General features: G+C 39.2%; 3 protein-coding genes across 3 annotated transcripts in view; 2 read left to right on the forward strand and 1 right to left on the reverse strand.

Moving 5' to 3' along the window:
• Positions 1 to 267: 267 nt before the first annotated feature.
• Positions 268 to 5661, reverse strand: depdc4 (DEP domain containing 4). Its single transcript, XM_063905493.1, has 9 exons — positions 5528 to 5661; positions 4245 to 4671; positions 3540 to 3694; positions 3240 to 3435; positions 2726 to 2973; positions 2406 to 2548; positions 2151 to 2276; positions 1967 to 2045; positions 268 to 1830 (listed from the first exon to the last, which is right to left on the reverse strand). Exons 1-9 carry the CDS (start codon positions 5601 to 5603, stop codon positions 1631 to 1633), a joined length of 1650 nt encoding a protein of 549 aa, XP_063761563.1. The 5' UTR covers positions 5604 to 5661; the 3' UTR covers positions 268 to 1630.
• A 1576-nt stretch (positions 5662 to 7237) lies between these two features.
• Positions 7238 to 16530, forward strand: tcp11l2 (t-complex 11, testis-specific-like 2). Its single transcript, XM_063905492.1, has 10 exons — positions 7238 to 8572; positions 11372 to 11552; positions 12087 to 12219; positions 13040 to 13160; positions 13377 to 13600; positions 13729 to 13865; positions 14067 to 14248; positions 14986 to 15167; positions 15262 to 15434; positions 15760 to 16530. Exons 2-10 carry the CDS (start codon positions 11384 to 11386, stop codon positions 16020 to 16022), a joined length of 1584 nt encoding a protein of 527 aa, XP_063761562.1. The 5' UTR covers positions 7238 to 8572; positions 11372 to 11383; the 3' UTR covers positions 16023 to 16530.
• Positions 16531 to 17459: 929 nt separating this feature from the next.
• Positions 17460 to 26760, forward strand: part of apaf1 (apoptotic peptidase activating factor 1) — a 49606-nt gene continuing 40305 nt past the window's right edge. Inside the window, exons 1-17 of the mRNA XM_063905504.1 lie at positions 17460 to 17608; positions 18858 to 19039; positions 19278 to 19467; positions 19642 to 19839; positions 20316 to 20505; positions 20733 to 20845; positions 20976 to 21107; positions 21331 to 21569; positions 22221 to 22388; positions 22469 to 22600; positions 23055 to 23168; positions 23329 to 23513; positions 23664 to 23790; positions 24715 to 24840; positions 24938 to 25078; positions 25710 to 25835; positions 26406 to 26552. Coding sequence (XP_063761574.1) covers positions 18896 to 19039; positions 19278 to 19467; positions 19642 to 19839; positions 20316 to 20505; positions 20733 to 20845; positions 20976 to 21107; positions 21331 to 21569; positions 22221 to 22388; positions 22469 to 22600; positions 23055 to 23168; positions 23329 to 23513; positions 23664 to 23790; positions 24715 to 24840; positions 24938 to 25078; positions 25710 to 25835; positions 26406 to 26552 — 2472 coding nt within the window. The 5' untranslated portion in view covers positions 17460 to 17608; positions 18858 to 18895. The remainder of the gene's footprint in view (positions 17609 to 18857; positions 19040 to 19277; positions 19468 to 19641; positions 19840 to 20315; positions 20506 to 20732; positions 20846 to 20975; positions 21108 to 21330; positions 21570 to 22220; positions 22389 to 22468; positions 22601 to 23054; positions 23169 to 23328; positions 23514 to 23663; positions 23791 to 24714; positions 24841 to 24937; positions 25079 to 25709; positions 25836 to 26405; positions 26553 to 26760) is intronic.

Genomic DNA, 26760 nt, shown 5'->3' on the forward strand with positions numbered 1-26760 from the left:
TATTTATGGATTATTAAAGCCCCAGTAACAAAACGCTGTTGTATTATTAACAGTAACAATTATTGTTCCCACACACAGCAAGAAAATGTACAAAAACATTAAATTTGTAATGATACAAAATACATAACCAACTGAACCGACACTGACAAAAGACTCATATGACAGAACTGACCGTTTCTGATATATGATGTTGAGTCTTGATTTCGTGTATATGCAATATAACTAGACACATGGGCTGCAAAAAAAAATCAGTTGCATTGTTCGATAGAAATTCAATTAAACTTTTATTAGATGTGTCATTCCAACAGAAAATAAAGCTTGTTTCAGCATCATAAAGTGCAATCCAACATGATTTCAGTGTATGTAAAGAACCAAAGATACTGACTGAGATAAGATTTGATTTTAAATCCCTTATGCATGACCATGGCTTCATTTATTAAAAGAAAGCAACCCAACTGATGCTTTACCAAAGATTAAATTAGTATCTTAAAATAATATTAAGTCATTATTATTACACATCTTCAGTAAAAAGGATCATTTTCCATATTTCAAGTAATATTCCTAAAATGTACAATTAAAATGCAATTCCAAGATAATGGCACTAAAAGTATTCTTAAAACCCCTGACAATAGCATAAGTATTAACCTGAGCTAGCCTTAGCCTGGTACAATATTGTACCCTAGCACTCATCAGTTTTAATTCTTAAAATCTTTAAAGAAAGATCTCTCTTCATCTCTAACAAAAACAAGTTAGTGTTCAACCTTATTCAGCTACATTAGTGTTGCATTTCCAGTATTTCCCCCTAACAACACTACAGCATGCTACAGTAAAACTGGGAGACAAAAAAGGCTACCATAAGATTGTTATTCTTGATTAAAGTAAATAGCAATAATTCTGCAGACCACACTTCCATTTCCAAAGCATTTCCAATAACCCTTTAAAATAGTCTCCACAGCAGGACCAAGAAGTACATCAGTTAGTTCAAAAGCTGTTCAACACATGCAGCCTCAAGACAGCTGGCTACAGATGATGTGTGATCACGCTTAAGGCTCCTTTTTTTCAGTAATCCCTTCAGTTTGCATATACTACATTCTACAGTAATACCAGGAAAATCCAGCACAGAAAAGCAAATGCCCTCAATAGGCATTATTCGACTTACAACATAAAATCAGCATCATGAATCTACAATTAAAAAATGGGTTACTTACTTGACACATAATGCAAAGTGCTATAAATGACTACCCATGTTAAGGCACCTGATGATAAAGATGAGCTAATATTGGATTATTTATAAACTTGTTCAAACCATTCACAACTATAATTAAGCCTTTGACTCAGAGGGGTGTTCAAAAGATAGATAATGCATCCACTGCTATAGGAATGTGAGCAATGTGGGGTAAAAAATGTGCTAAATGCTATATCTGCAAATAAAACCACTTTTGTCGGCCTCTTGTGAATCAAAGGAATGTAGCGTTATTGCTCTAGCAACATCATTTGTTTTGATTTTGGAACATCTGTACACATGCTGTTTAGTGTATTACCATTCTTCAGTGTAAGCGCTCTACCACTACAAACTAGGGTTGTGAAGTGCACCTGGGAATTCAAACCAATAACCCTCCAGCTGTGCATTTTAGAAGGTGCTGGATATATGTTGGAGGAAGACCACGGGGTGATGTTTTTCAAACTCTTTGAGCAGCCTCCTCCTCTCTTTGGCGGAAATGGTTTTGTTCGAGGAGATATCACAGAGAAGCTGTTTGAGGCTGTACAGCGTGGTAGCCTCTCGCTGATCCTCGTACTCCTCTGGCGTCACCTGCTGGCAGAAGGTGAACGCTGCAACACACAGAGGGGAAGTAGAAAGTCGTTTTTCACTACAATTCAAATATGTATTTGGGTTATTTCATGAAATGTTAGAAGGTGTATTGTTAGGAAGAGTGTGCACATTTATTTATAGTTGTATTTTACTTACTGGCAATTGAGTCAGGATCTTGACCATGCTGCATCGTCCTCAGTGTTCTCCTCACAGCTTCAACAAGGGATGTAGGAGTCTGTAGTCATTACAGAGAAAAAGGATTTTTTAAAATAATGTTGAAACAAATGATTAGTTATAAACAACTGTTATTCAATTGAATCAGCAAAACATCTAAGTATACCTTGATGAGCTCAGTGCAGTTGTCCATGAGAAACAGCACCAGGGTTTCGCTTTGGTATCGAGTCAGTTCAAGATTCTGGACGATTGCTCTTTGAAAAGTGCGGCAGACCAAGGCCCTGTTATCAATCTGATACAGATCACAAAATTAACGATGATTCAAACACAATTTCCACTGATCCGATGTTGGATTTATATCACAATTTAAAGCAGCTCTTGAACCAAAAAAGCAGTGTATAATGTCAATGTATAAAAATACCTGTTTCTGTAGACGGCAGGCATTTGGTTTCGCTGCTGTGGCCATAAAGGTCAGTAGTCTCCGGAGTTCATCTCTGACGCTTGTTTCCAGCAGCCGAAAACACAGCTGAGATGCTTTTATGGCATTCTGCACCTTGCCCTCATCTAGAAAGACAAAAGACATGTTCAAGACACGGGATGTTAAAGGCACATGATCTCTACAAAGGAGTCATCTTCATGGAAAGACAAAGACAAGTTACCCTTGTGACAGGCAAAATGGTTAAAAAAAAAATCTCATAAATAAAAAATTTAAAAATCAGGGTTAACCTGATCAAGTCTCACCCAGCAATTTTAGAATTGCAGCATGTATGTCCAGATGGCGTCCTGAGAGGAGCGGATCTTTCTCCTGTCTACTATAGTACTTAGCAATGGTGTCAAAGAGCAGTCTCTTTTGGCTGGACATGTGCTCCGCCTGGTCGTCTTCAGAGAAGGTGCCACCTTGTCGGCTGAGCTGTTCCCCTGCAACCACAATCAGCTGATCGGGGAACAGCTCCAAGCTGTCTGCTGCTGCCAACAGCCACCCGTCCAACCTGTAAACCATGACACAGAGCAGTTTTTACTGTGGAATTCAATTTATGGGAGGAATTTCTAGAATAGTTTGGAGTTTTTAAAAAAAATCAAGTCATTAGTTTATTTATATTCTTTATGAGAATTTATTTTCATTTAATTTGTTATTTTTGTATAATTTTTCTGTTAATTTGAAAGAGACTTCATGAATAGAAATCTCTGTCATTTTTCTGTCTTGTTTTATGTCTACTTTGCAAAAAAATCCTGCAGTATTGATCTGAGCACTGACTGGGGCAGGTGCAGGGTGTCGGGTAGCTCTCGGTCCAGGCAGGTGTTGGAGATGACCAGATCCTGTGAGGCCAGAGGAGCTCTGCAGGCCTGCAGCTGAACTCTGACAGGAGAGGTCAGGATGCAGTCCAGGATGGGCAGCTCTACGATCTGCAGCAGCTGCAGCAGTGTCTGCTGCTTCCAGACTTCACCCACAACTAAACAAAAGGAAAGATGTAAAAATATGTTCAAACAAAATCTTTGTCCATCACAAGCTGTCAGAGTGTTGTTTTTTTACCATACTGAAAAGAGAGAGTCTTACCAGCTTTGGAAAGAAAAGCAGCAGTAGTGTGAGTTGTCTTTAAAGATGGTGACAAGGCTGGTCGCAGGTTGATGTTCCTCAGCAGCCTCTCCACCCCGCGCTCTGATGGTCCCACAGCGAGGGGATTACAGATCGTACGCACTTCATTCAGCCGTCTAAAACAACAAATAACATAATGGAGATAAATCCAGGGCTCCCACACATTTTAATGGTCACAGTTTAAAACTGTATCACTTCTCAAGGACCAATAATGCAACTTCCATGACCACTCACAGGGTATAAGTTCACATACAAACAGAAGTGCATACTACACTTCCAATGTTTATTATTCTATTAAAACATTTAAATGACACCTTTTGATCTCTAAGAGGAACTGTTTTTTTCCAGGCTTCAAAAAATAATATTTTGAAATTGCACTTTTTTCAGGTTTTCCATGATGTTGGGAACCCTGTTTTTAACCACAAATGATCCTTGATATAAAAAGTAATGATATTTTGGGTATGTCTGTGCATGCTTACAAACATTATTGAATTGAATAGTTAATTATTGTTTAACTTCTGAATGTCTCAAATGTAATGTGGCATTTTAGGAACAAACCTGACAAAGACATCATAAAATATATAACAAAATCAAAGATGCTGTCAATATGAACAGCAAAAAAGCCTTCTATACTGAAGACAAAGGTCAGAAAATGTAGAGTGAAGCATACCTGTAGCTTTTCTTCTCTTTAGCCCCTGTCCCTCAGGAGGTATGTTTTCTGTGTCACTATTGCACTCCTTCATGGCAGAATTGGGTAACACTTTATATTCCAGAAAACGGTAGAGGCTGCAGCTGCTGTCCTCAAAGGTCACTTCCTTTTCTCTGCGAAACAGCTTTGTTCCCACTGGCTCGAACACTTTGGCCTCCATCAGAGCCTGGCACAGTCGAGCAGCTTTGAGGCGAGACACTTCACTCGTGCAGAACACTACATTCTGCATCAAATAACTGAGGACAGCATCCACAGCGTCTGAGCCTGCGAAACATTCGGCATGAACGCGTAGATGCCTTCTACAGCGGCGCACCTCCACCTGAGTCTGCAGGGCCTGGATGATGTTGTGCCACAACTGGGTGGCCCCGAAAGGCCCCGAGAAACCTGTTAGCAGACAGAGGGTTAAAGGAAAGGAGGACAAACAGCTTAAAAAAAATAAAATACATTGCCATGTACTGTGTCAAATTAAAGGTGAACATCAAGAGCAAATACTACATTGGGGAAAAAAAGAAATGTTACAACTTTATTACTTAAGAAATAATGACAAAAACATTCGCAAAGGATATTCATTTTGAGTTTGCTTACGTCCAAAATGGAGGTGGACCAGTAGCATATTCACAGTTTCATTGGAAACCAGTAGTGGTACAGAAGTGTAGAGGATTTATTCAAGTACTCTTTGTGCAAAGTTGACTTTTAAAGTATTTTTAGAGGGAAATATTTTACTTTTCTCCACATTAATCAGACAGCTACACGTATTTGATTTACTAATTACATATTTGAATGTTGCATCTAAAATATGATGAGCTAATGCCGATGCTTTTGTTTGAATAAACTATCCAAGGCTATTTAAGATAAACCAACTACAACAGTTACTTACCGTAATAGCGATCTCATAACATGGTAATATGTTACCTTTTTTTTTAAGGTACGTAAAGCAGTCACACTTTTTCGAACTACTTGTCACTAAAGCTACTTTAAAAAAGCAGGACAACAACTTCTGTGCACCATATCTGCTGACACCTTATGCAAGGTCCTTGAACTCATATCAATAAAACAAATTAACAAAATCTATTTTTCCATAATGAAATGCTAGCAACACGACCGTTGGGTTATTATGACTATAAACTCCAGCGCCTTCGCATTGTTATACACGGCTTTGCTGGTTTGTGTAGTTGAATTTATATAAAGGTGGAGTTAGATATATATGCAAACTCATTAAACGAAAATCCTCAGATCTTACCATGCTGTATATTTTCACGAAAACTTCTCGTTTGGCTGTTCAACCTTCTGAAACGAGGAGTCAAATCGACCGCCATCACCAGAACTCAGTGACGTAATACGTTTGAGAAAGAAGACGGAGCACGTTTCCGGTTTCTGTGTCACGTGGTGTCACACTGCTGCTGCTCCCATATACTTTGAATTTTTTATTTTAAAAAACTGTGTTTACTTATAGAACATGTAATAATAATTTATTTTTGTACTTATATGAAAGTAATACTTATATGAAAGTAATACTTTCATATAGGCTAAGTGATACTTTCATATAAGTGCTGTATGTCCTGTACAACCCTTCAATATTTTGCACATCTGTATACAAAGCTACGCCTTACTGCACAGATTTCCATTTTTGTAACAATCCTGCACATATTTAATTGTTTTTATGAAACAAAAGCTATCTTTACTTATAGAACATGTAATAATACTTTATGTTTGTACTTGTGTGAAAGTACTGTATGTCCTGTACAACCCTTCAATATTTTGCACATTTGTATACAAAGCTACCTCTAACTGCACAGCTTTCCATTTTCGTAACAATCATGCACATATTTTATTTTTTTCTCACAATTTTAGTAGTTGTTGATTGTTCTTCAACTTTGTTTATGTATGCATCATATACACCATAGCAAATTCCTTGTGTGTGCAAAACTACTTTGCAATAAACCACTTCCTATTCATCTTGTTCCAATCATAAGCAACACACAGGTGGCTGATGCCCTCGACACGGAATAACACATAGGGAAATATGTAAGCCCCTTCAGCTTCTAATGTATGTATTTTTGAAAAAAAGATGATGAAAAACCTTCTGTTCTTTTAACGATTTCTTTCCCTAATCCAGCCAAACATTTGCCCCAAGAAACAAAGGATCCAATATGCACACCCAGTAGACATTTTTGTTGTTGTACTAGTTAATGATTGGTTTTCTAGTTACCAGATTGTGCCTGGTGGAGATCTAGTTTCCTTCATTATAATTGTACAATTTTACTTAACAATAACTCTACAGAAACGTTGTTAAACATATTTACCAGTGATTTGAACTCCTCCTATGCCACAAGGTGTCTATAATGTTTGTACTCCTATCTGATAATTCCATTGTTACCGTAGAATAAAGAAAGACCTTTGGATTTTGAACTCAACTTAAACATATCCTCTAAATGTGTATGTGTGTGTGTGTGTGTGTGTGTGTGTGTGTGTGTGTGTGTGTGTGTGTGTGTGTGTGTGTGTGTGTGTGTGTGTGTGTGTGTGTGTGTGTGTGTGTGTGTGTTTCGTATGTATTCTTGTATGCTGTGCTGTGTATGGTGAGTGTTATGTTAATTTATAGCTACTATGTGTTATCAACCCTTTCATGCACTTCCTTTGTGTTGGATAAGCCACATATTGTTTTATGAGAAGTGTTGAATAGTTCATTTAGTTTGAGATCAAGTATTGAAAAGGTTGGGAAAGGTAAGGTGTCAGAAAGATATTGCCAACAATTTACCTGTTGTTTGTTGTGTGGCATCTGAGTGGCCACAACTGAACAATTACAATTACTTCCAGAGGGGGTCTTGCAGGTCAATTTTATTTTTTTGAGATCGTTTCATTTAGTACTTTTGAGTTATGTTTCCTGTGGGAACACTTTCCCGTTGCACATCTTTTTTTACTTCCTGTATGTCATTTCCACCCTCCCGTCACAGTGATGTGAGTATTGTTGAGGGTGTGGTACGCTAGAAACTGTGTTGAAATGTACTATAGTTTTGGATGGTAAATGTGCTATTTAAGTAAATGACAGTTATGTATAGTTGTTTAGTAGCACTTTGGGTACATCATTAACCCGTTTTTGTTCAGTTTTAACCATAGGAAATTGTACTTTTGAATGATAATAATATAGTTTGGGATAGATTACAAACATTTTGGGCGCCTCCCTAGGGAAGTGTTCCAGGCACGTCCAGCTGGGAAGAGACCGAGGGGTAAGACCTAGGACCAGGGGGAGGGATTACATCTCTTCGCTGGCCTGGGAGCGCCTTGGAATCCCCCAGTCAGAGCTGGCTGATGTGGCCAGGGAAAGGAAAGTTTGGGGCTCTCTGCTGGAGCTGTTACCTCCGCGACCCTGATGGATGGATGGACATTTTGTTTGTTACCATTGCAACACTCCTTCTGATCTTTCTGTCTTCTCTTTTTGTAAAGTGACGGATTTTTGAGGGACATTGTGTGTTTGTTTGTTGTCCTCTGGTATGTTTGTATTTTTATTTGATTTGATTATTTAAAAATAAGGTTTTCATGGCAATGTCATGATTACTATTTAATTGTATAAATAGGACAATGTTTATATAAATATATATGTATATACAGGGACAGTGATGTGAGCATTGTTGTGGTGAACGTGAAAAACAACGTGCAATGGATGTTTGAAGGACATTGTGTGTTTTTGTCTTCAGAATAAATGCCAGAAAGAGAACACATCCATACGACAACGTCGATAAAGAGTCACCTACAGCTGTGACCTTTTACACATATAATATGCAGCCACGTCAAATTGTTAACATGAATAACAATTCTTAACTCAAAATGATGATAATGATAAATGTTTAAGTCGTTTGAATGTGTTGTCAATCTTTCAAAAACAAACATCCCTCTGCAACATCGAGCCGTTAATTCACTGATGTCACATCCGTAAACAAGACTTCCCCTCGTAAAACAGAGCGGATCGTACCATTTCTACTAAGGACTATAGAGTGTACAATATTGTATTGCATTGCCATTACTGGGCTGGAATATGTGTATTTAATCTTAAAATACTTCTGATTTACACTAAATATTATAATATGTACTCATAAACCGTTTATTTGCCATTGTTTGACGGTTCTTCACCCCTGTATAAGAAATAGTTTCACCTATTTGTCCTCAGGGCCAGCTGGGGAACTAAAGCCCTTTAAAAGAAGAGACGAGCATTTACAGGAGGACGACGAATTTTCCCTTCAGAGTTGAGCTATTTTAGGTACCAGTCCCCCTTTCTGGAGACTTGAATGAGGTAAAAGTCGCTTTTGTTTAGCACATTGTAATCTATTTTAGAACGTGAATCACTCGGCTGGTGTTGTTGCCAACTTTTACGTCGATTTTTGACTTTAAGTTTGGGTTTGTTTTGGAGTGGAAACTTATGTACAGTCGTCGAAGCTTCCAGTTAGCACGACAAGGCTACTGTCAAAGAAGGGCTATTATGGGAAATGACCAATGACTTACATTTGGCTCTTATAGCCACAGTGGTAGGTCAAGTAAGAAATACGATAAACAATGCCTGAATGTCAACGCATAATGTCTTTCTACAATTTGTGTGTGGGTTCAGGCGTGGACATAGAAATAACATGTTCGATATGAAAGGTGCATGAAGTTGTTGTTTTGGTCTGCTGCTCAGATCACGTGTACCCACTACCCACTTCTCTTGCGTGTTTGGATTTTTTTTCTTTTTCTAGTGGTGAGAGACAGGAGGCTGCAGCCAATAACGAGAGCCCCCGTGTGGTTAGCCCAGCCTCCCTGCTCCTGTGCTTTGTTTACATTACACTGCAGTCGAATCTCTTCCTAGAATACTGTCTTTGTCTCTGCAGGACTTACTGTAACAATATGCGCCCTTTCTAGGAACCTCATATTGCATTCTTTTAAAAAAACCTGGCGCAAGTGATATGGATATTGACATATCTATTGGTAACTAAACATTGCATTACTGTGCTGTGTCTTACAATCTACAATAAAGGTACAAAGATTGAATGTCATAAGTATATGTCAGACAGTTGTCAAGAAATGTACTTATTTTTTCAATCATTTCATATTTTCAGGGGAAAAGATTCCAGCTTCTTTAAATGGCAATATTTCCTGTTTTCTTTGTTCCACCATGACAGTAAACTGAATATCTTTTGTACAAATGTATTTGAGAATTGCCTCTTAAACTTTGTTAAAAACCTGATTAACATTTTTCACCATTGTCCAACATTTTAGAAACACACATCTTATTGATTTTTATGATTAAACACGTATAGTTGCAGCCCTTTCCTACAATAAACTGTAAATACCTATTTTGAATCAGTCAAAACACTTGTACTGTTTTTTTTGTCATGTCCAAACATGTCAAATGTTCGATCTGGTTGTCTTGCTTGTTGCATACTGCAGCATTTTACGTAGCATTCAGACTTCATTAAGAGGATTTCTTATTATGAAGCAGCAGATGACTGAGTACATCTAATCCATAATCAGTTTTCAGGACTGCACTGCTCCCAACTCTCTCTTATAATCTCTGAAAATTGGCCTTCTTTGTTGCCGTGACCTAGCTATCAAGTCTAGCAGATGATGTAACGCATGCATGGAAGTCACACACCCCTCACCCACCCTCACCCCTTGAGCTATCTTTAAACCAAAAAAGCAGCGAGGGAGTATGCGTTCATTTTTGGCAACAGATAACTGAGACCCAGGACTGGAACAGTCAAAGGTCCCTCTGCCATGAGTGGATGTCTTGTATAGTGCTAGCAGAGTAGAAAAAGCACCTACTTAAGTGAAGATGTGACCGTGTTCACGGTGCATTTTTTAATTGTTTCTAACTTCCAGGATACAGATGGGGTTTAGCTCATATTTGTCTCCCAAATAGTCCCTTTTGTTCTTATGTTAATGCATGTATATTGTGTGGGGGACAGAGAACACTGGGACAGGTGCAACAGGATCGTGTTCTCGGTTGAGGAGCCCTCTGTTGTTCTGTGTTGCCCTAGAGACACACGATAGTCCTGGTTAAAGTCTCACTTTTGTCCTCAATGCATTCAAGTGCTCATTTAAACCTGGGTATGAAAGTCGGTTCTGTTTGTGTCCTGACTTTGGGTACTGTTGTCTCCCTCTACTTTGTGGCAGTAAACACACTGAAAAAGAATGACTCCATGCATCATCAGTGAGTTTAACAAGATCTTGAATTGTGCAACAAGGCAGCTATCTCTGTTTCCATGGAGACTAGCCCGCCAGCTGTTTTTTAAAGTTTTTTTTTTTTTTAGCATTGCTGGTGTTTGTTGCAATCTGTTAACTGCTTTGGCAACAGCAACTATTGAATGCATGCTCTTGAATGCTCACTGACAGACACAAACTTTTATTTATACCTTACAGAAGCACAGTTGAAACTAATGCAAAGGCGTAGTTGTTTTCCACTCTGTGAACTTATTTTTCTAGATATTCCTTAAAGATACAGCAGCCAATAGTTTTGTTATTGTCTCTGTTTATGTTTTTTTTTTTCCTACGGAAGATGTTTTCTGTTTTAAAGGCAAAGTTATTCCCCAAAGCTGCCTAGCAATGTCGTTTTAGCAGATGTTACCCTAACAGGAATTCATAACAAATGTTGTTGAATCAGTGGAATGCAGTTTTTTTGTTTTGACTAGGTTTTAACTGCACCATGACTGTCTAGTCAAAATCAATGTCTGCTTGTTTTCATGAAAATTCTCACACTGTGCAACAGGTTGGCACATTTACTTGCTTTGTGAACAGAAATCTGTGGCACTGAAAAAAAAATCATCTGCTTTTAGCCACTCTGTAAATACTTCTTAGAATGTTCAATTTACTGTGGGGTTTGGTCCTATCATGGGATGTGTAGAAAAAAAATATCACCAGACATCAACTGCAGGGATATTTTAAGATGTTAGAAATTCCAATAGCAGTTTCCAAGCCAAGGGGCAATGATTAACTTTACACTAAACCTGTTCCTGTGCTGTGAATGTTGACTCGCTGAACGGGTTTAATTAGGAGAAGGGTTAAGAAATCAAAGTTGTAGTCAACAAGCTAAGTCATGTTACTGATTTCTCATGTGCAGCGATAACCCAAGATGCCTTTCAATGATGAGCGACCTGCCTCCACATCCGGCGGTGAGAAGCAGAGTAGCGACATGGAGTCGTCATCAGAGCGCAGTGACAGTGTGACCTCAACCAGCGACGCCGACTGTTCCCGGGTGAGCTTCACCAGCGACGGCTCAAGCAAACACTGCACTCCCTCCTGTAAGTTTGCCACCTCAAACTCTGACGTACTGTTCTTCATCTGTGCAGTAATCATTCTCTCAGGAAAGGCACTCTGGTTTGTTTGATGTCAGACTAAACTCTTAGAATGATTATTACCGATTCTGCTGATAATATTTCAAAACTTCCAAGATTCAAGACTCAAAGGCTTTATGTCATGTCTACAGCAGCTACAGTGTAGATATAGCAAGGAAAAAAGGTTGAGTCCTCCTCTAACAATGCAACATAAATATATATATAAGACATAAAACAACGAGACTAATTTGTAAGTGAACAAGTAAATGCAGGAGTCTATATGCATGTGAATATAATAAATGAAAAATGAAATACTGTACAGTGAAATGAAAAGTGTTCTTTGTTCTTGCATTGAGGTTACGAAAAGCTATTTAAAGCAGAAGTATTTTTGTTGTTTTTTTTCTGCAATCACAACGGTAATTTTTATTTTTTTGACGCTCCCACTTTTCTGTTTAAACTCGTTATCGTCTATTTACTTAGTTCAATATTTGTTTACCACAGCAAGCCCACCCAAAACCTTAACTCTGGATGAGGTCATGGAGTCTGCCCGAGACCTGTCCAGTCTCTGCATGGCTCATGAGATCACCGTGAACCGCAACTTCCACCTGGAATTAGAAAGCCTCCCTCAGGGCAGGTAAACTATGAAACATTGTTTGGATCTTGATCATGTTTTTGAGTTATTAATGAACCTAAATACCAGTTTGTGAGGTTAACGCTTTATTCAAAATAAGTAAAGTTTACATGAACTCGATCACTTGTTGCATTAGGCGTGATGTACATTTGTACTATATAATAGCTTGTCTTCTCATAACTCGATTGACTACCAACTGTAAAATCACCTAAAATTGTTATTCAGCTACGTCAAATTCAAAAACGCATTAATGAAGGAGTTGAAATTACTCAAAATAAATGATCTTAATCGTTTAGTCTGCATGTTTAATGGATTAAATAAATGATGTTGTAGAAATGATAAAGAGACACCACAGTTTGATCAATCATTTTAACTCTATTAAGAATTGGATGGCATTTTATAGTAAAGAGGCCATTGACCGGTACACCTTATGTCACCATTTCTACTATGTTAACCAACATCTGTCTGTCTGTGTTTATGTTAATCTTTAGCACAGCACTGAAATAAACTAGTCAGTGAAGTGGACAGAGATGAGGGGAAAGGAAAATCATGTCTTTAGTGGAAGTGCACAGAAAGGGACAGCAGCAGATATGAAAGATAATATCAATAATATGGCAGAAGTTAAGAAATATTCTCGATACTCAATAAAGGAGGGATTGTTATTATTATTTTTATTTATCCAAACCAGTATTTTGGGCACCATCCCTACCATGATAAATACGCTTGAGTTTTTCTCCTTCAAAGCCCATTTCATAATTGGCCATTTTTTTCATGACAGATTACATCCTCAGCTAAACTAAATCCTCAATTTCTTTTTTTCAAGTCTTGAAAAGTTAGTTAGAGATAATCTCCACAAGGCCTTCTGGGACATCCTGGCGTCGGAGCTGAACGACAACCCTCCTGAGTATGGGCAGGCCATCAGATTATTGGAGGAGATCAGAGAGGTCAGCACACACAATGCAATGTTTACAGCTTCACTGTAAGCTTTGTTCTCCCAGATTTTCCCGACATTTATCCACAGCTTCGTCTCACATTTTGAAGATACTTCTCTTCAACTCTACCACTTCCTTTTTGGCTGGTATATGTAGAAAAACAGTCACCAATCAAGCAGCATAACTGATAAAAATTAAAGGCTTATTGTGATTATTTCCTCTGGATAGATTTTATTGTCATTTCTTAAACCGGGGGCCAACCGGATGCGGACACAGATTATTGAGGTGCTGGACATGGACCTGATTCGTCAACAGGCTGACAATAATGCCGTAGACATCCAGGGGCTTGCCTCCTACATAATCGCCACCATGGGCAAGATGTGTTCACCCTTTAGGGATGAGGATATCAATAAGCTCCGCGGAAACTCAGATAACATGGTGACAAACTTCAGGTAAGCAAACATTAAAGCTTTAACAAACATTGTGACTAAAGAGAGTTTGTTCTGTAATGCTTGTTTTTCATATGTTGATATTCTTAAAAGCAGTCCATTACAGAGGCTCTTATTTTTTTCCACATCAGGGAGATCTTCCGAGTGCTGGACCTGATGAAGGTCGATGAAGTAAACTTTGAATTCGATAATCTGAGGCTGTTGCTGCAGAGGCACGGAGTGGAATGTGAGAGGGAAATGTTTCAGAGCGTTCTTGACAAAACACCCAGTAAGTGAACATGGGCACGACTTTCTCTATAGCTTTAAACACTGTATGTTTTATCATTTCTGTTGCAATGTATTACACAATCCACCACGTTTTAGAAAATATCCGATTTTAATGTGAGTATAAACATTAAGTCAGATATATTATCAGTGGAATAAACACATAAGTAAAGAACAAACACCCAATCCTAAACATCTGCTTTAGCTGCTTTGAATCACACCACCTCATGGCTAAAGTCAGCCCTGGAGGAGCTGACCAACAACATCCCCGAAGAGCAGACTCACAGTCGGGGGAATGGCCAGCTGGTGCCAGGGCCCTTTCAGGCCCTCAACATCGCATTCCTCCGCATCCTCACATGGGAGAGCGATAAGAGCCCGCTGCCTGAGGTGAGTGTGATTTTTAAGTTGTTTATGAATCTGTGAAAGAAAGCGAGTGTCTGGTGTTTGTGAAATACACATATTGCAATACAACTCCTGTTTTGTGGGTTGTTGCATGTTGTAAGTAGTTTTTACCGGAAACAGTGATTGGAAACACCTTCTTTGACGCCCATGTCTACAACGGCTTAATATAATCATGCTTATAACCAGTATCAGAATTCCTTTATTAGTAATTAACAGTGTTACAACAAAAGAGGAATAGCAGGTAAAAATGCATGCAATAATAAAGACTAAGCTAACTATAGAGAAGAAAAACACACATTAGTAGTAGAATAAAAAGTACACATCCATAATGACATAAATATCATATTTCGGTGTTGAGACATTTGTGAAAAGAAATGAAAAGTATGTTTCTCACATAAAATTGATAATTGTACAGTACAATTGCCCCCAAAAAAGTGTCTATGTGCACTCTATGTGCACATTTCAGGTTTATTGCACACCGTTTCAAAAGTCAGTAACAGTCCATAACGTATTATCATTTTGAAGCACTGTACAATTGTAAATGTAAAAACTCGTAAATATTCACAATACTTTATAAGAACAATCACAAAAAGGTTTTTGGTCAATTCTCAATTTTGGACATCTAGCTGTTTATTCCCATCATCTAATCGCCGCAAGAGAACAAATAAGTGTATTTCCAAAAATGTCAAACTATTTTGAGTTTTTTTCTTATTCCTTTCTAGACCTTGATGACCGATGAGACACGTTTGCAAAAGATCCAGCAGCAGCTAAAGCAGATTCAGGCGGTGAACGAGGTGCTGCTCATCATCTACAGCACTGTTGGAGGGCCAATCCAGGGTCTGCCCGCCCTGTCCGACCGCCTGAAAAGGATGATCAGTGTGCTGCTGGACGGGATGCCCAACCCGTCAGTTGTCTTCCCTTTTTCACCCAAGATTATTTACTATCTGCTTTACATGAAAAAAGAGCTCAAACCAGAACCCTCCTCCTTCTGTCTGCAGGGACTTTAACCAAGAGGAGGCACTAGAGGGCGTCAGTGCTCAGATCTGCTCAGAGCTCAACAAGTCTTTAACAGAGAGGAGCTACCCCCCCCTGACCCCTGCACTGCAGTCCACCCTGACGGGCCAGATTCTCAGCATCACTCAGAAGGACAACCCCATCCGCACTCTCGTTGGTAAGAGAGGCTGCTGAGTGACTTTGTGGAGTGACTGTGTGATGTTTGCTTTTTGGATTATGCATCAATGTCAAAAATGAATATTATATTTTCTTGATGTCATGCAACAGACAGTTTGATACATACTTTTTTTATAATGAAGTCAATTTCCCCAGTCTTGCCCCTACCCGGCCCTACATATGAAGTGCATTATGAGCCTTTTCTTGATTTTATTAATCATTTATAGAAACATAAATGCATGAATAAAATAAATATTAATAAAATATTGTTCCCTCTAATTTTTTGAGCATTTCCTAACCTACTATTTCCCTTTGTTTCTGTGCAGAGGACCGTGTGCAGCAGTACTTCATGGCACTCATCTGTGATCCACAACCTCAGAACAAACTTGAACAAGTACCAGTTGGCTTGACTGTTATCAAGCCGGAACTATCATTGTTGGGAGCAAGGTTCATCTCCCTGGTTAACTACAATAAAAGTGTTTATGGACCTTTCTATGCGGGTATCTTACGGAAGCTGATGTTCAGCAGCAGCCCGCCACAAGCCATCCCTCCTCAGGACACCGCCCAGGATTCAGTCACCTCCAAGTAAATCCAAACTTTGACTCATGCAGTCTTAGTAGTATTACTTCTGCTTAAGCTCAGGAGAAACAAAAGTGTCTGCATGAGTAGCTTTGTGTTTGACTCATATATTTTAGTTTTTACTCGAGTTAATTTGTCATACATTCTATTGAATACTTTCACTTATTATCTGCCAGTGAAATACTTGTTATATGTTTTTAGTTGCTGTGTTTGTTACATTTTGAGGTACTGTAGTTGTTACGGTAATGCTGTGTTGGCTGTTAGAACCCGTTGGGACATGAGAGATCCTAAAGCAGATGTGTACTTTTACAAAGATTTAAAGTGAATATGTGGGAAGTTGTTTTTCTTTTCTTCTGTAGCCATATAATATAATCCATTTTTCTATTAAATGAAAAAATTGAGAGGGAAATATTTGGAGTTGCACTTCACACAATATTTTTTTTAAACAGCAATATGTTCAATGTTATCTTGAAAGTTGTACAGTGTATTATTTCATGATATTAAATCTCATGAACACATTGACCTTAATGACTGTGTTTTATTTTCTAATGCTTCTCAATTATTACACTCATAGATTCAAAATGACAAAAAATGTTATATTCAACCATAATACATAATACAGAGGTGCTGACCTCTCTGATCTCCTCCAAAAATGTAGTCTGTATTAATACAATTTAGTCTAAATTAATTTCAATTAGCTGCTAATATTGATTAAGAAGTGTAACTACAGCGGAGGAATTTTGGTCGACAGATTTTTTATAATAAATCAGTAGAGCTTTGCAGGTCTGAAATCAAGCCTATTTATTTTAAGCATTATAGCCTACAGTTAATCTTTCAGGGGTACTTATAATTCCCAGTTCACCTCCTAGGCCCTGCTGCGCTGCACAATAGCTGCCCACTAAATGCAGAGAATCAATTTCACTGTGTGTGCATGTATGTGACTAATAAAGAGGGCTTCATCCTCCGATTCTATCTCTCTATCTATTTTCAGTTCATCCCTGTTCTGTGGAGTAAACAACATGCTCTCATCTCATGCTGTCACTAGGCAGCAATGCTACCTTTAAGTGCTCTTCAAAAATCTTGCAATACAATGGTAGTAAATAAAATGTACACTTTTGAATTACCAACCGATGTAAAATTAACATGTCGAAAAACATTTAGACTGTTACACAATTTCAGGAAAAAATTGTCTGTAAACAACAGATAGTCAAACTATTTATAGATCAAATGAATTGCTGAAAATAGCGTGGAGAAAAAAACCTACAATTCAAGACGACAGATAAACGAAAGGAACACGTTATTTCCGAGCAACGTAATGGTTCCGTGAAGGCAGCATCAGTTTGCCCAGTTACAGTTTCGTGCAATGCATGACCTCATCAGTCACATGGCTCAAATCACGCTATTCTATTGGCTGCTTCACTCCGGAGTAGTTGTTTTTGTTGTGAATCAGGAAGCGGTCTTATTTCTTATCTGGGCGTTTAATACAATGTTAACAGAGGAGTGAATTGCCCCTTAACTCACTGGATTCTTAAAAACGTGACGTACATCCATATGCAGTCAACACAGACCCTCATTGGAAAAGAAAATAGGATATTCGTAAGTATTGTAGTTACTTTCTTTGTTCCATTTCCCAGCAGTAGGAGTAAACTTGTCTAGACAAGTATTGAAATGAACATTGTGTGTCAGAGCTACGCAGGTGAGAGATAAGAAGGGTTGCTGTAATATAAGCAGAGTCAGTTATAGCCATGACTTGCAGTATCTACAGTATTTTCGCTTTCACATTTAGTGACAGGCACCGAAAAGCTGTGTAAAAGTGGGCTCACTGACTTTGTTGTTTATTAACCAGGAAGGTGTGCTATTTGAATGTTGAATGTATTACTTTAGAATGAAATAAACTAAACGCTCTGAAATGCAGAGGTGGGTGAAGTACTCAGATCTCGGACTTGTAAAAGTAGAAATAGTATTGGCATCAAAATATACTTTTAAGTGCCAAGAGGAAGATTACTAAATGCATATTGGCCCATTTGATAAATATGTAATATATGTTTTGATTATAAATAGTAATGCATCAATATGTGCACCAAAGCTTGTATATTCATTTCGGTTCCACTTTTTGAATTTGTATATCCATAGTAATAGAAGTAAACTCTTTCAATAGAGTTGTCCTCATACTTCGGTGTCATTAAGGTCTGCAACATTTGGTTTCATTTTCAATTAGTTTTAATATAGTATTATTGCTTTTTCATTCAATTAATCTTTTGTTTGATAAAATATGTATATTAAAAGAATTAATCTACTTTCAGTTTTAAAAAAGGGATGAATCAGGTATCAACATTCTTTCAAATTAGTTGTCTGTCACTCAATAAATCATCGTTCTAAATAGAGCTTTAACAATGTGTCCACAATCAAGGACAGATAAATGATCATCAACTATTTTGATAATGTATTGTTTTTAAAGTATTTTTTATGTCAAGATGGCAAAGAAAAATGCTGTTTACAGCGTCTCAAATGTGGAAATGTCCTGCTTATCGCTATTGTATAACATAATAAATTCAGCAACATAGGGCCACTGTGCACAAAAGAGTATAGCAATGATATTCCAAGTTTAGTGTGTAAGAACCTGCCTAAAAAAGACAAGATATGTTGGCTGGTCAAACCATCATGACTGGAACTTATCAATATCCTTGTGACTGAATGGGAGAAAGCCCCTTCTGCACGAAATCTTGTGAAACGGCTGTTGAATGGATTTGGAGGAAACATATGCCTATAATGTTATGTTTCCACATACTTTTGGCTGTATATGTTTAATATCTGAAGTGCATTAAACTTCCAAATTAATTTGCAGTGAAACAGGGTCCTGCATGGTTGCCGTGTTGTGCCGAGATGGCGCTGGAGGAAGGGGCACGGAGCTCTCTGCTGCGCTTCCGCCACAGACTGGAGGAGGACATCAAGCCCTCCTACCTGATGGACCACATGATCAGTGACGGTGTGCTCACTGTGGATGAGGAAGAGAGGATCAAGACCCAGGTAAGCCTCTGCTCAAGGTGGGGAAGGGAAGGAGTCATTATTTATAAGTTGGAACCAATGTTTATTTGCATGCTGCCTTTCAAAACTGACTCGCATGTTTGCCACCAAATTATATCAGGATACAACTAAACCATGGATTATTTAACCAGCTCATATGAGAATCTTCAAAGTAGTAGCATGTAAATAGCACATTTTAAAGTTTACACCTCATCTTTATTATCTCTCTCTTCCTCTCCAGCCCACCAGGAAGGATCAGGCTGCTGCGCTGCTGGAGCTGCTGCTGTGGAAGGACAACCGAGCCTACATCTCCTTCTACAACGCCCTGATCACTGAGGCATACGATGACCTGGCCAATCTGCTTCATGGTGATTTACCCGAAATGTCACTAAGTGCACTTAAAGGCTCCTCTGATAGCTGCACCGCTACAGGTAAGAAAGGGAAGCGTTGCAGTGACTATTTGTTGTACAGTAGTAAATCATGAGATAAAAAGTATGTTGATTGACAGCCTGACATCTTGAAAGCTTAAGGTTGAAAACTGAGTTTGTCTACCCTTATTGTATTAATGCTTTTAAGTCTTGTCTGTTATCTCTCTCCTGTAACAGTCCAGGCCGTGCTGAGTGAAGGCGGAGTACCACAGAGGCCTGTGGTGTTTGTCAGCAGACCGGAGCTTGTGAACCGGGTCAGGGAGAAACTCTTCCGGCTGCAAAAGGAGCCCGGCTGGGTCACTGTCTTCGGCATGGCCGGCTCAGGCAAATCCGTCCTGGCTGCTGAGGCTGTCCGACACCAAGGACTCATTGAAGGTGAGTAATTTTGACTGGCTTGCACCAACTGTCGGGACAAAACCTGCAATAAATGATGTCGCTTAATAGGCTAAACTTGGCTCATCATTGTGACTTATTCCAAATGAGTAGTCAAAGTAGAACCATGCGGTCAACACAAAATATCCGAACCAAATCACACTCTTTCTCTTCCACACAAACCCAGCAAACCACAAGAGGACTAGTACCTTAAACCACACCTAGGTTGCAATCGCCAGAAGTGTCTAATAATGGTGTAAACAAATGATAATATAATAGAAACACCCACTTTTCGCAAACCTGGTTTTATCAACTAGGAAAAATAAGCATTCAAAATTGTTGTAATCCTTGACTACTGTTCCCTCTCAACGATGGTACAATCTCAAACATATTTGCCGGATTGTCAGTCCTCGGGAGCTTCCACCACTTGCCTTTCTGAGATTTTCCCTTTCTCCCCTCTCCTCTTCCTCTATCTGCAGAATGCTTTCCGGGAGGGATCCACTGGCTGTCCATCGGCCAGCTGGACAAACCCGACCTGCTGGCGAAGATCCAGTCATTGTGTTTCCGTCTGGAGCAGAGCATGGACTCGCAGTCCCTCCACAGAACCCCCAACTCTCTGGATGAGGCCAAGGAGCGCCTGCGCTTCCTCATGCTGCGCAGATACCCAAGGTTTTCAGATCAGTATTAATACATTTGACAGCAAGGCAAGGCAGGGGAACAATATCAGAATCAGAATACCTCTGTGAGACCAATGTATTCGTCTCACAGAGGGGACATTTATATTGTTACAGCAAAAGTAAAAAGCTTTTTTATTTTTATCAAATCAGCTTTCTTCACTTTAAACCGTTCTAGTATTCTTGTCTCTCATCGCCTGTCTGTTTCTGTTTGGTCTTCAGATCTCTGCTGATTCTAGATGACGTCTGGGACACTACAGTGCTGAAGGCCTTTGACATCCACGGTCGGATTCTTTTGACCACCAGAAACAGAAGCCTTGCTGACTCTGTTAGTGGTATGTCTCCTGTTTTTTGGCTTTACACATGCATTATTGAATGATTTAAACCTTCTGTGATTCATTTCAACTTACACCGGCAAAGACTGCTGTGTCTACAAAATGTATGTGCTGTGCTCTTATTTTGTAGGAACCAAGTACCAGGTGGAAGTGGAGAGCGGTCTGGATGAAAACAAGGGAATGGAGATCCTCGCTCTATACACTAAAATTGAAGTCCGTGCACTTCCTGAGGATGCTCGCAGCATTGTCAGAGAATGCAAAGGTCTGCAGACTGAAACATTATACACATGTTGTTGCGACTTCCTTCCGTTGTTTCCATTAAGCCCTTAGATGCAGACAGTTCTGTCATGTGATCTTTCATCGTTTCATTTTTTTGGTTAATCTCAAAGGACTTTAAAAGACCTGATTTCATTCTGTATTTATTAAAATTGGCGATTTAAATTCCTCTTTCACATCATCAGAATATATAAGTATGTTTCTTGCAGGTTCCCCTCTGGTGGTTTCCCTAATTGGGGCTCTTCTCAAAGATAAACCCAACCGCTGGCATTACTACCTTCGCCAGTTGCAGCAGAAGCAGTTCAAGCGCATAAGGAAGTCCTCGTCTTACGACTACGACGCCCTCGACCAAGCCATGTCTGCCAGCATCGAAGTCCTACCTGACGAGCACCAGGAGTTCTACAAGGACCTCACTGTGCTGGAGAAAGACATCAAAGTCCCTGCAAAGGTGTGGCTGCTGTCACATTACCCTCTTGATTTAGTTCATTTACAAAACTGGCTCACATTATCCCAAAGATATGCGGGAAACAATGGTATTCCCAGTGGTAGGAGAGGTATTCAGATCCATTACTTAATTAAAAATAAACGATTCTATGATCTTAAAAATGTTTACTTTAGTAAAGTACAAAAGTATTAGCAATAAAATATGCTTAATGTACAAAAAGTAAAAGTACTCATTCTGGACAGTGACCTGTATCAGAATAATATAAAGTACAGCAGAATGATCAGCTGAGAATACCAAAATTAAAAGTAGGATAGATCTTTTCACTCAAGTGTTTTATTATGGTTATTATTTTATCCAGGTTTTATACATGTAAGAGAATTTTAGTATTGTAATTTATCGATGTAGACCAAATTTGAATACTTAAAATACTGTGTACTACATTATTCCACAGGAGCAAGTAACTGTGAGTGCTAAAACAAATGTAGTGGATTTAAAGGACAATATTGATCTCTGAAGTGTAGGGAAGTAAAAGTATAAAGTAGTATTAAATGAAAAAACTCAAGTAAAAGACAAAGAGTAAAAAAAAGTACTAAACTGAAATACATGAGTAAATGCACTTAGTTACTTTACACGGCTGGTTATTCGTTCTCCCAGGTGCTGTCTGTTCTGTGGGACCTGGAGCCGGAGGAGGTGGAGGACATCCTGGAGGAGTTTGTCAACAAGTCTCTGCTCTTTGTGGACAATCACAACAAACCCTACCTGTACTACCTCCATGACCTGCAGCTGGACTTCCTGGTGGAGCAGAATCGCACCCAGCTCGAGGTGAGTTCAGATGCAGACCTAACACAACATTTCAAATCTTTTTCCGTGGGCAGATGTGTATCAATGTGTGTTTCTTTCAGAGCCTCCACAATAAGGTGGTGCATCAGTACCGGCAGCACTACAGAGATGGGCCCCCCACCTCAGGTGATGAGGAGTGCCTGTACTGGATCAGATTCCTCACACACCACATGGCCAAAGCCAACCTCTCCCAGGTACCACACACTCACAATCACACACACACACACACACACACACACACACACACACACACACACACACACACACACACACACACACACACACACACACACACACACACACACACACACACATGATAGTTTTAGGTCACACACACAATACATTTAATAAAATACACAAAGACTTTTACTTTTTTGTGAGTTGATACCTATTAAATTCATTAAAATGTAGTGTCCTTGTGTTCTTAAATAAAAAGTATGTGCTTCTCTATAACAGGACACAAACTATACAAATAAAAATGGCCACAAATGTGGTTCATGCTTTTAATTAAAGTTCTGCGAAAGGAAATAGGAATCGCCAAGTCAGATTTTTGGAAATACTGACTTTTCTTTCTCTCTCTCTCTCTCTCTCTCTCTCTCTCTCTCTGTCTCTCTCTCTCTCTCTATGTCTCTATGTCTCTATGTCTAGGAGCTTTACTCGCTCATGTTTTCTCTGGACTGGGTCAACATCAAGGCTCAGATCATGGGTCCAGCTCATCTCATCAACGACTACGTGGAGTATGGACCCATTCTGGACAAAGAGGTTAGCAGAAAAATGTTGCTATGTATGAGAGACAGTAAGTTACATAATGTGTTAATGTATGTATCTTTCAATACCACCAGAAAACATCACAACCTAGTATCATTTGTCTCAATGTTTTTGTTAGTGGATTTAACTGAGTTCATATTCTCTGTCCCTCCAGAACAGTGAAGTGCGCAGTCATTTCCAGGAGTTCCTCTCTCTGAACGGCCACCATCTAGAGCAGCGTCCGTTCCCTGACGTGGTGCAGCTGGCTCTGTCGCAGCCACACACCTCCGAGGTGTACCGACAGGCTCTGCTACAGGCGCAGGACGGGGCCCGCTCCGGGAAGCTTTACTTTGACTGGCTGTACGCAAGCAAGCTAATATATTTCTGTGGTGTTCCTTAATATGATTTAATAAATAACACCCTTTTTTGGGCAAAATGCTATTGTTCAAAAAAACAATAATACAATTTTGGTGAAAGGCTGTTTTCCAAGGTTGAACTGATTTTGCACAGGAATAAGAGCTGTGTGGAGAATCTGTCCCGGCTGGTAATCCACCCCCAGCAGGGCTCCATCTACTCCGCCTGCTTCTCCCACGATGGAGCCAGGATCGCTTCCTGTGGAGCCAGCAAGACACTGAAGGTATCACAGCAGACTGTTTGTTTCTTTTGAGTGTGTCTGTGTACATGGCAAACTGTTTCCATGGAGACCAAATACTGGAAAATATGAAGGTCGATCCACTGTTATTGCTAGAAGATGTTATCAAATGAAAAATAAAATGCATCCACTTGAAATACACAAGGCCTAGAGTGTATCTTGTGTAAGCATATGTGAACTTGCAGTGTGGTAAATACACTGTATCATATTTTATCTTTAGTAATGTCATTTAAAGGGGGTCCTAATATGCTCATTTGAAGGTGCATATGTTTATGTTGTGTCTCTACCGGGACATGTCTCCGTGCTTTAATGTTCAAACAGCTCTTTATTTTTCTCATACTGCCTGTGCTGCAGCACCTCTTTTCACCCTCTGTCTGAAACCAGAGCCCAGTCTGGTTAGATGGCCAGCTCTGTTGTAATTGGTCATTAGAGAAGTCCCACCCATTAGCCTATCACGTACAATGTGTTGGAGCGCTAGTCAATAGAAGTGCGAATGTAACATAGTGATGTCGCTATTAAAGGGATACTGTAGCAGCATTTACAAGCACAAAAACTTATATAACACACTACAGGAAAGAGGATCTCCAAAAAAAGTAAATCCTCTTTAAGTGTACTTCGGTGCATAAACAGTCCATTTCCAGTATATTCTTTCCTGAATATCAATTCATACATTTATAAAAGTAAAAGCAAGTACTTTTTTCAGAGGATGAAGGAAAAGAGGTTTATTCCCTGTAAAATCATGGGCTTTATAACTCCACTCACTAGAGGACCTCTTAATATTGAGATGTTTTGTTGTAAAGTGTCCACAGGAAACAGTGTGTTCCTAATGGTGTGATAGGATATTTATATCTGAATATACTCCACATTTTGTTGTGTAACTGCTCTCATCGTACCTTTCTGTACGCTCAGGTGTTCCGGAGCACCTCAGGTGAGAAGCTCACAGAGATCCAGGCCCATGACGACGAGGTGCTCTGCTGTGCCTTCTCCCCTGACGACCGTCTCCTAGCAACCTGCTCAAGCGACAGGAAAGTCAAGGTAAGCAGAAAACTGATTACAGCAAACACGAAAAGCACAGAAAATCTGGATTATTTATTTTATCATAGGGCTTTTGAAACTGTGTCTCTCTGCGTAGGTGTGGAACGTTGAGCGCGCCATGCTGCTCAGGGTCTTTGAGGAGGAGCATTCAGAGCAGGTCAACCACTGTCAGTTCACCAACACCACAAAGCGCCTTCTGCTGGCCACCTGCTCCAACGACAAGTTCCTGAATGTCAAGGTGTGCAGGTTTATCTTGCCTGTTTTGTGTATTATTGAAATGTTTTATGTGTTCTGATTACCTTCCTATCTTTGTGAGCTCTTTCTGCTTCTTTCCAAGTCTGTATTTTTGCCTTCCATAGCACTAAGCAAGTCAAATATATGGTAACCCTGAGAGGAGAGCGATAGAGAAAAACAATTCTTGTGATACTTTTTCCAAGTGGGATCTCAATGGTTTTCTTGCCTGTGTTGTAGACTTAAGATCAGGTGAGAAGAAAACTTGGCAAAACTTTTTCATCATAAACACAGGAGAGGAGACAATTTGGATCAGACATTAGGAAAAGGATCATCAAGTAATGTCTTATCTGCCTCTTCTGTAGAGATCGTAGTTTTGCAAAACACAAGCAACTTTAACGTGTTATAGAAATACATTTTATAAAAATCACAAGAAAACGTTTCTAAGCTCCTTGCATTGTGTCTGTCCTTGGTTTCACTTTCTTCACCATTGTTAAAGTCCAGACAAGTGAGAGCAGGGATGTAACTTTACTCATTTTAGCAACTGTGGTGCATCTTCCTCTTTTTTGTTCTCTCTTCCTGTTTCTCTTGTACTTCTTTATCTATGTATTTCTTACTTCCTATCTCTCCGCTTGCAGCTGTGGAACCTCAACAAGCCATCCTCCCAGAACACCATGTTTGGTCACTTTGAGCCGGTCAACCACTGCTGTTTCTCCCCCGATGACGCCTACGTGTCCACTTCCTCTAACGACGGTACCGTTAAGGTGACTGCCAAAAAGTTTCACACTTGTAAATGCTGTCCTTCCTTTATTATTATTATTATTATTATTATTATTATTATTATTATTATTATTATTATATGTATTTGATACTTTGAATTTATCGGCTCATTTCATTAAACAGATGCCTTTTTTTCAGAAAATAACTCGTATTTCTACGTAAAGTAAAGGCAAATCGCAGCAGAAAAACAAGGAAAAAAGACACAAATAATACTGAAATACAAAAATATAAATAAGTGAATAAAAGTAAAACCTAAACAGTAATATATTTAAAGTTTGATTAAAGCTGATAACAGTTCATTTTTCATCATAGGTCGAACACAGTACAGGGATGATTTCACACATTCATACTCGCTTACATACACCTGTTCATATCCTTCCTTGTAGAGAATATAAAACATACCCGGAACACTACCGATATTAATACAAATAATACTAAAAATGCTGTCCTTTTAAAGGCAATGCCCATCAATCTGCATTTAATTTATGCGACTGCACTGTGAAATATTTACTTGCAATGTCACTAAATGTGTGTGTGTTCCTGCATGCATGCAGCTGTTTCAGGTGTCCTCTGCCAACGAGTGGAAGACGATCAAAGTGAGCGACATGTTTGAAGAGAGCGATGAAGAGGTCTACGTCAAGTGCAGCACCTGGACGGCAGACGGCAAACGCATCATATGTGCCGCCAGGAATGCTGCTCTGGTGAGCATGTGTGAACATTCACATTTATATCTCTATATTTTAATGAGTGGACAGATGTGTATGGGGTATTTGTAAGATAAGAGAAGATATTGATCCCAGTTTGGGAAATGTTTTCGTCACAGCAGCATACGAAAACATGGTATTAGGAACTGTTTTAGGTCAGGATATAAATAAAGAATCTACAGCTTCTGAAAGGTTGTGTTGTAAT

This window comes from Eleginops maclovinus, chromosome 17, assembly GCF_036324505.1.
Source record: "Eleginops maclovinus isolate JMC-PN-2008 ecotype Puerto Natales chromosome 17, JC_Emac_rtc_rv5, whole genome shotgun sequence".
In the NCBI taxonomy this organism is placed as follows: domain Eukaryota; kingdom Metazoa; phylum Chordata; class Actinopteri; order Perciformes; family Eleginopidae; genus Eleginops; species Eleginops maclovinus.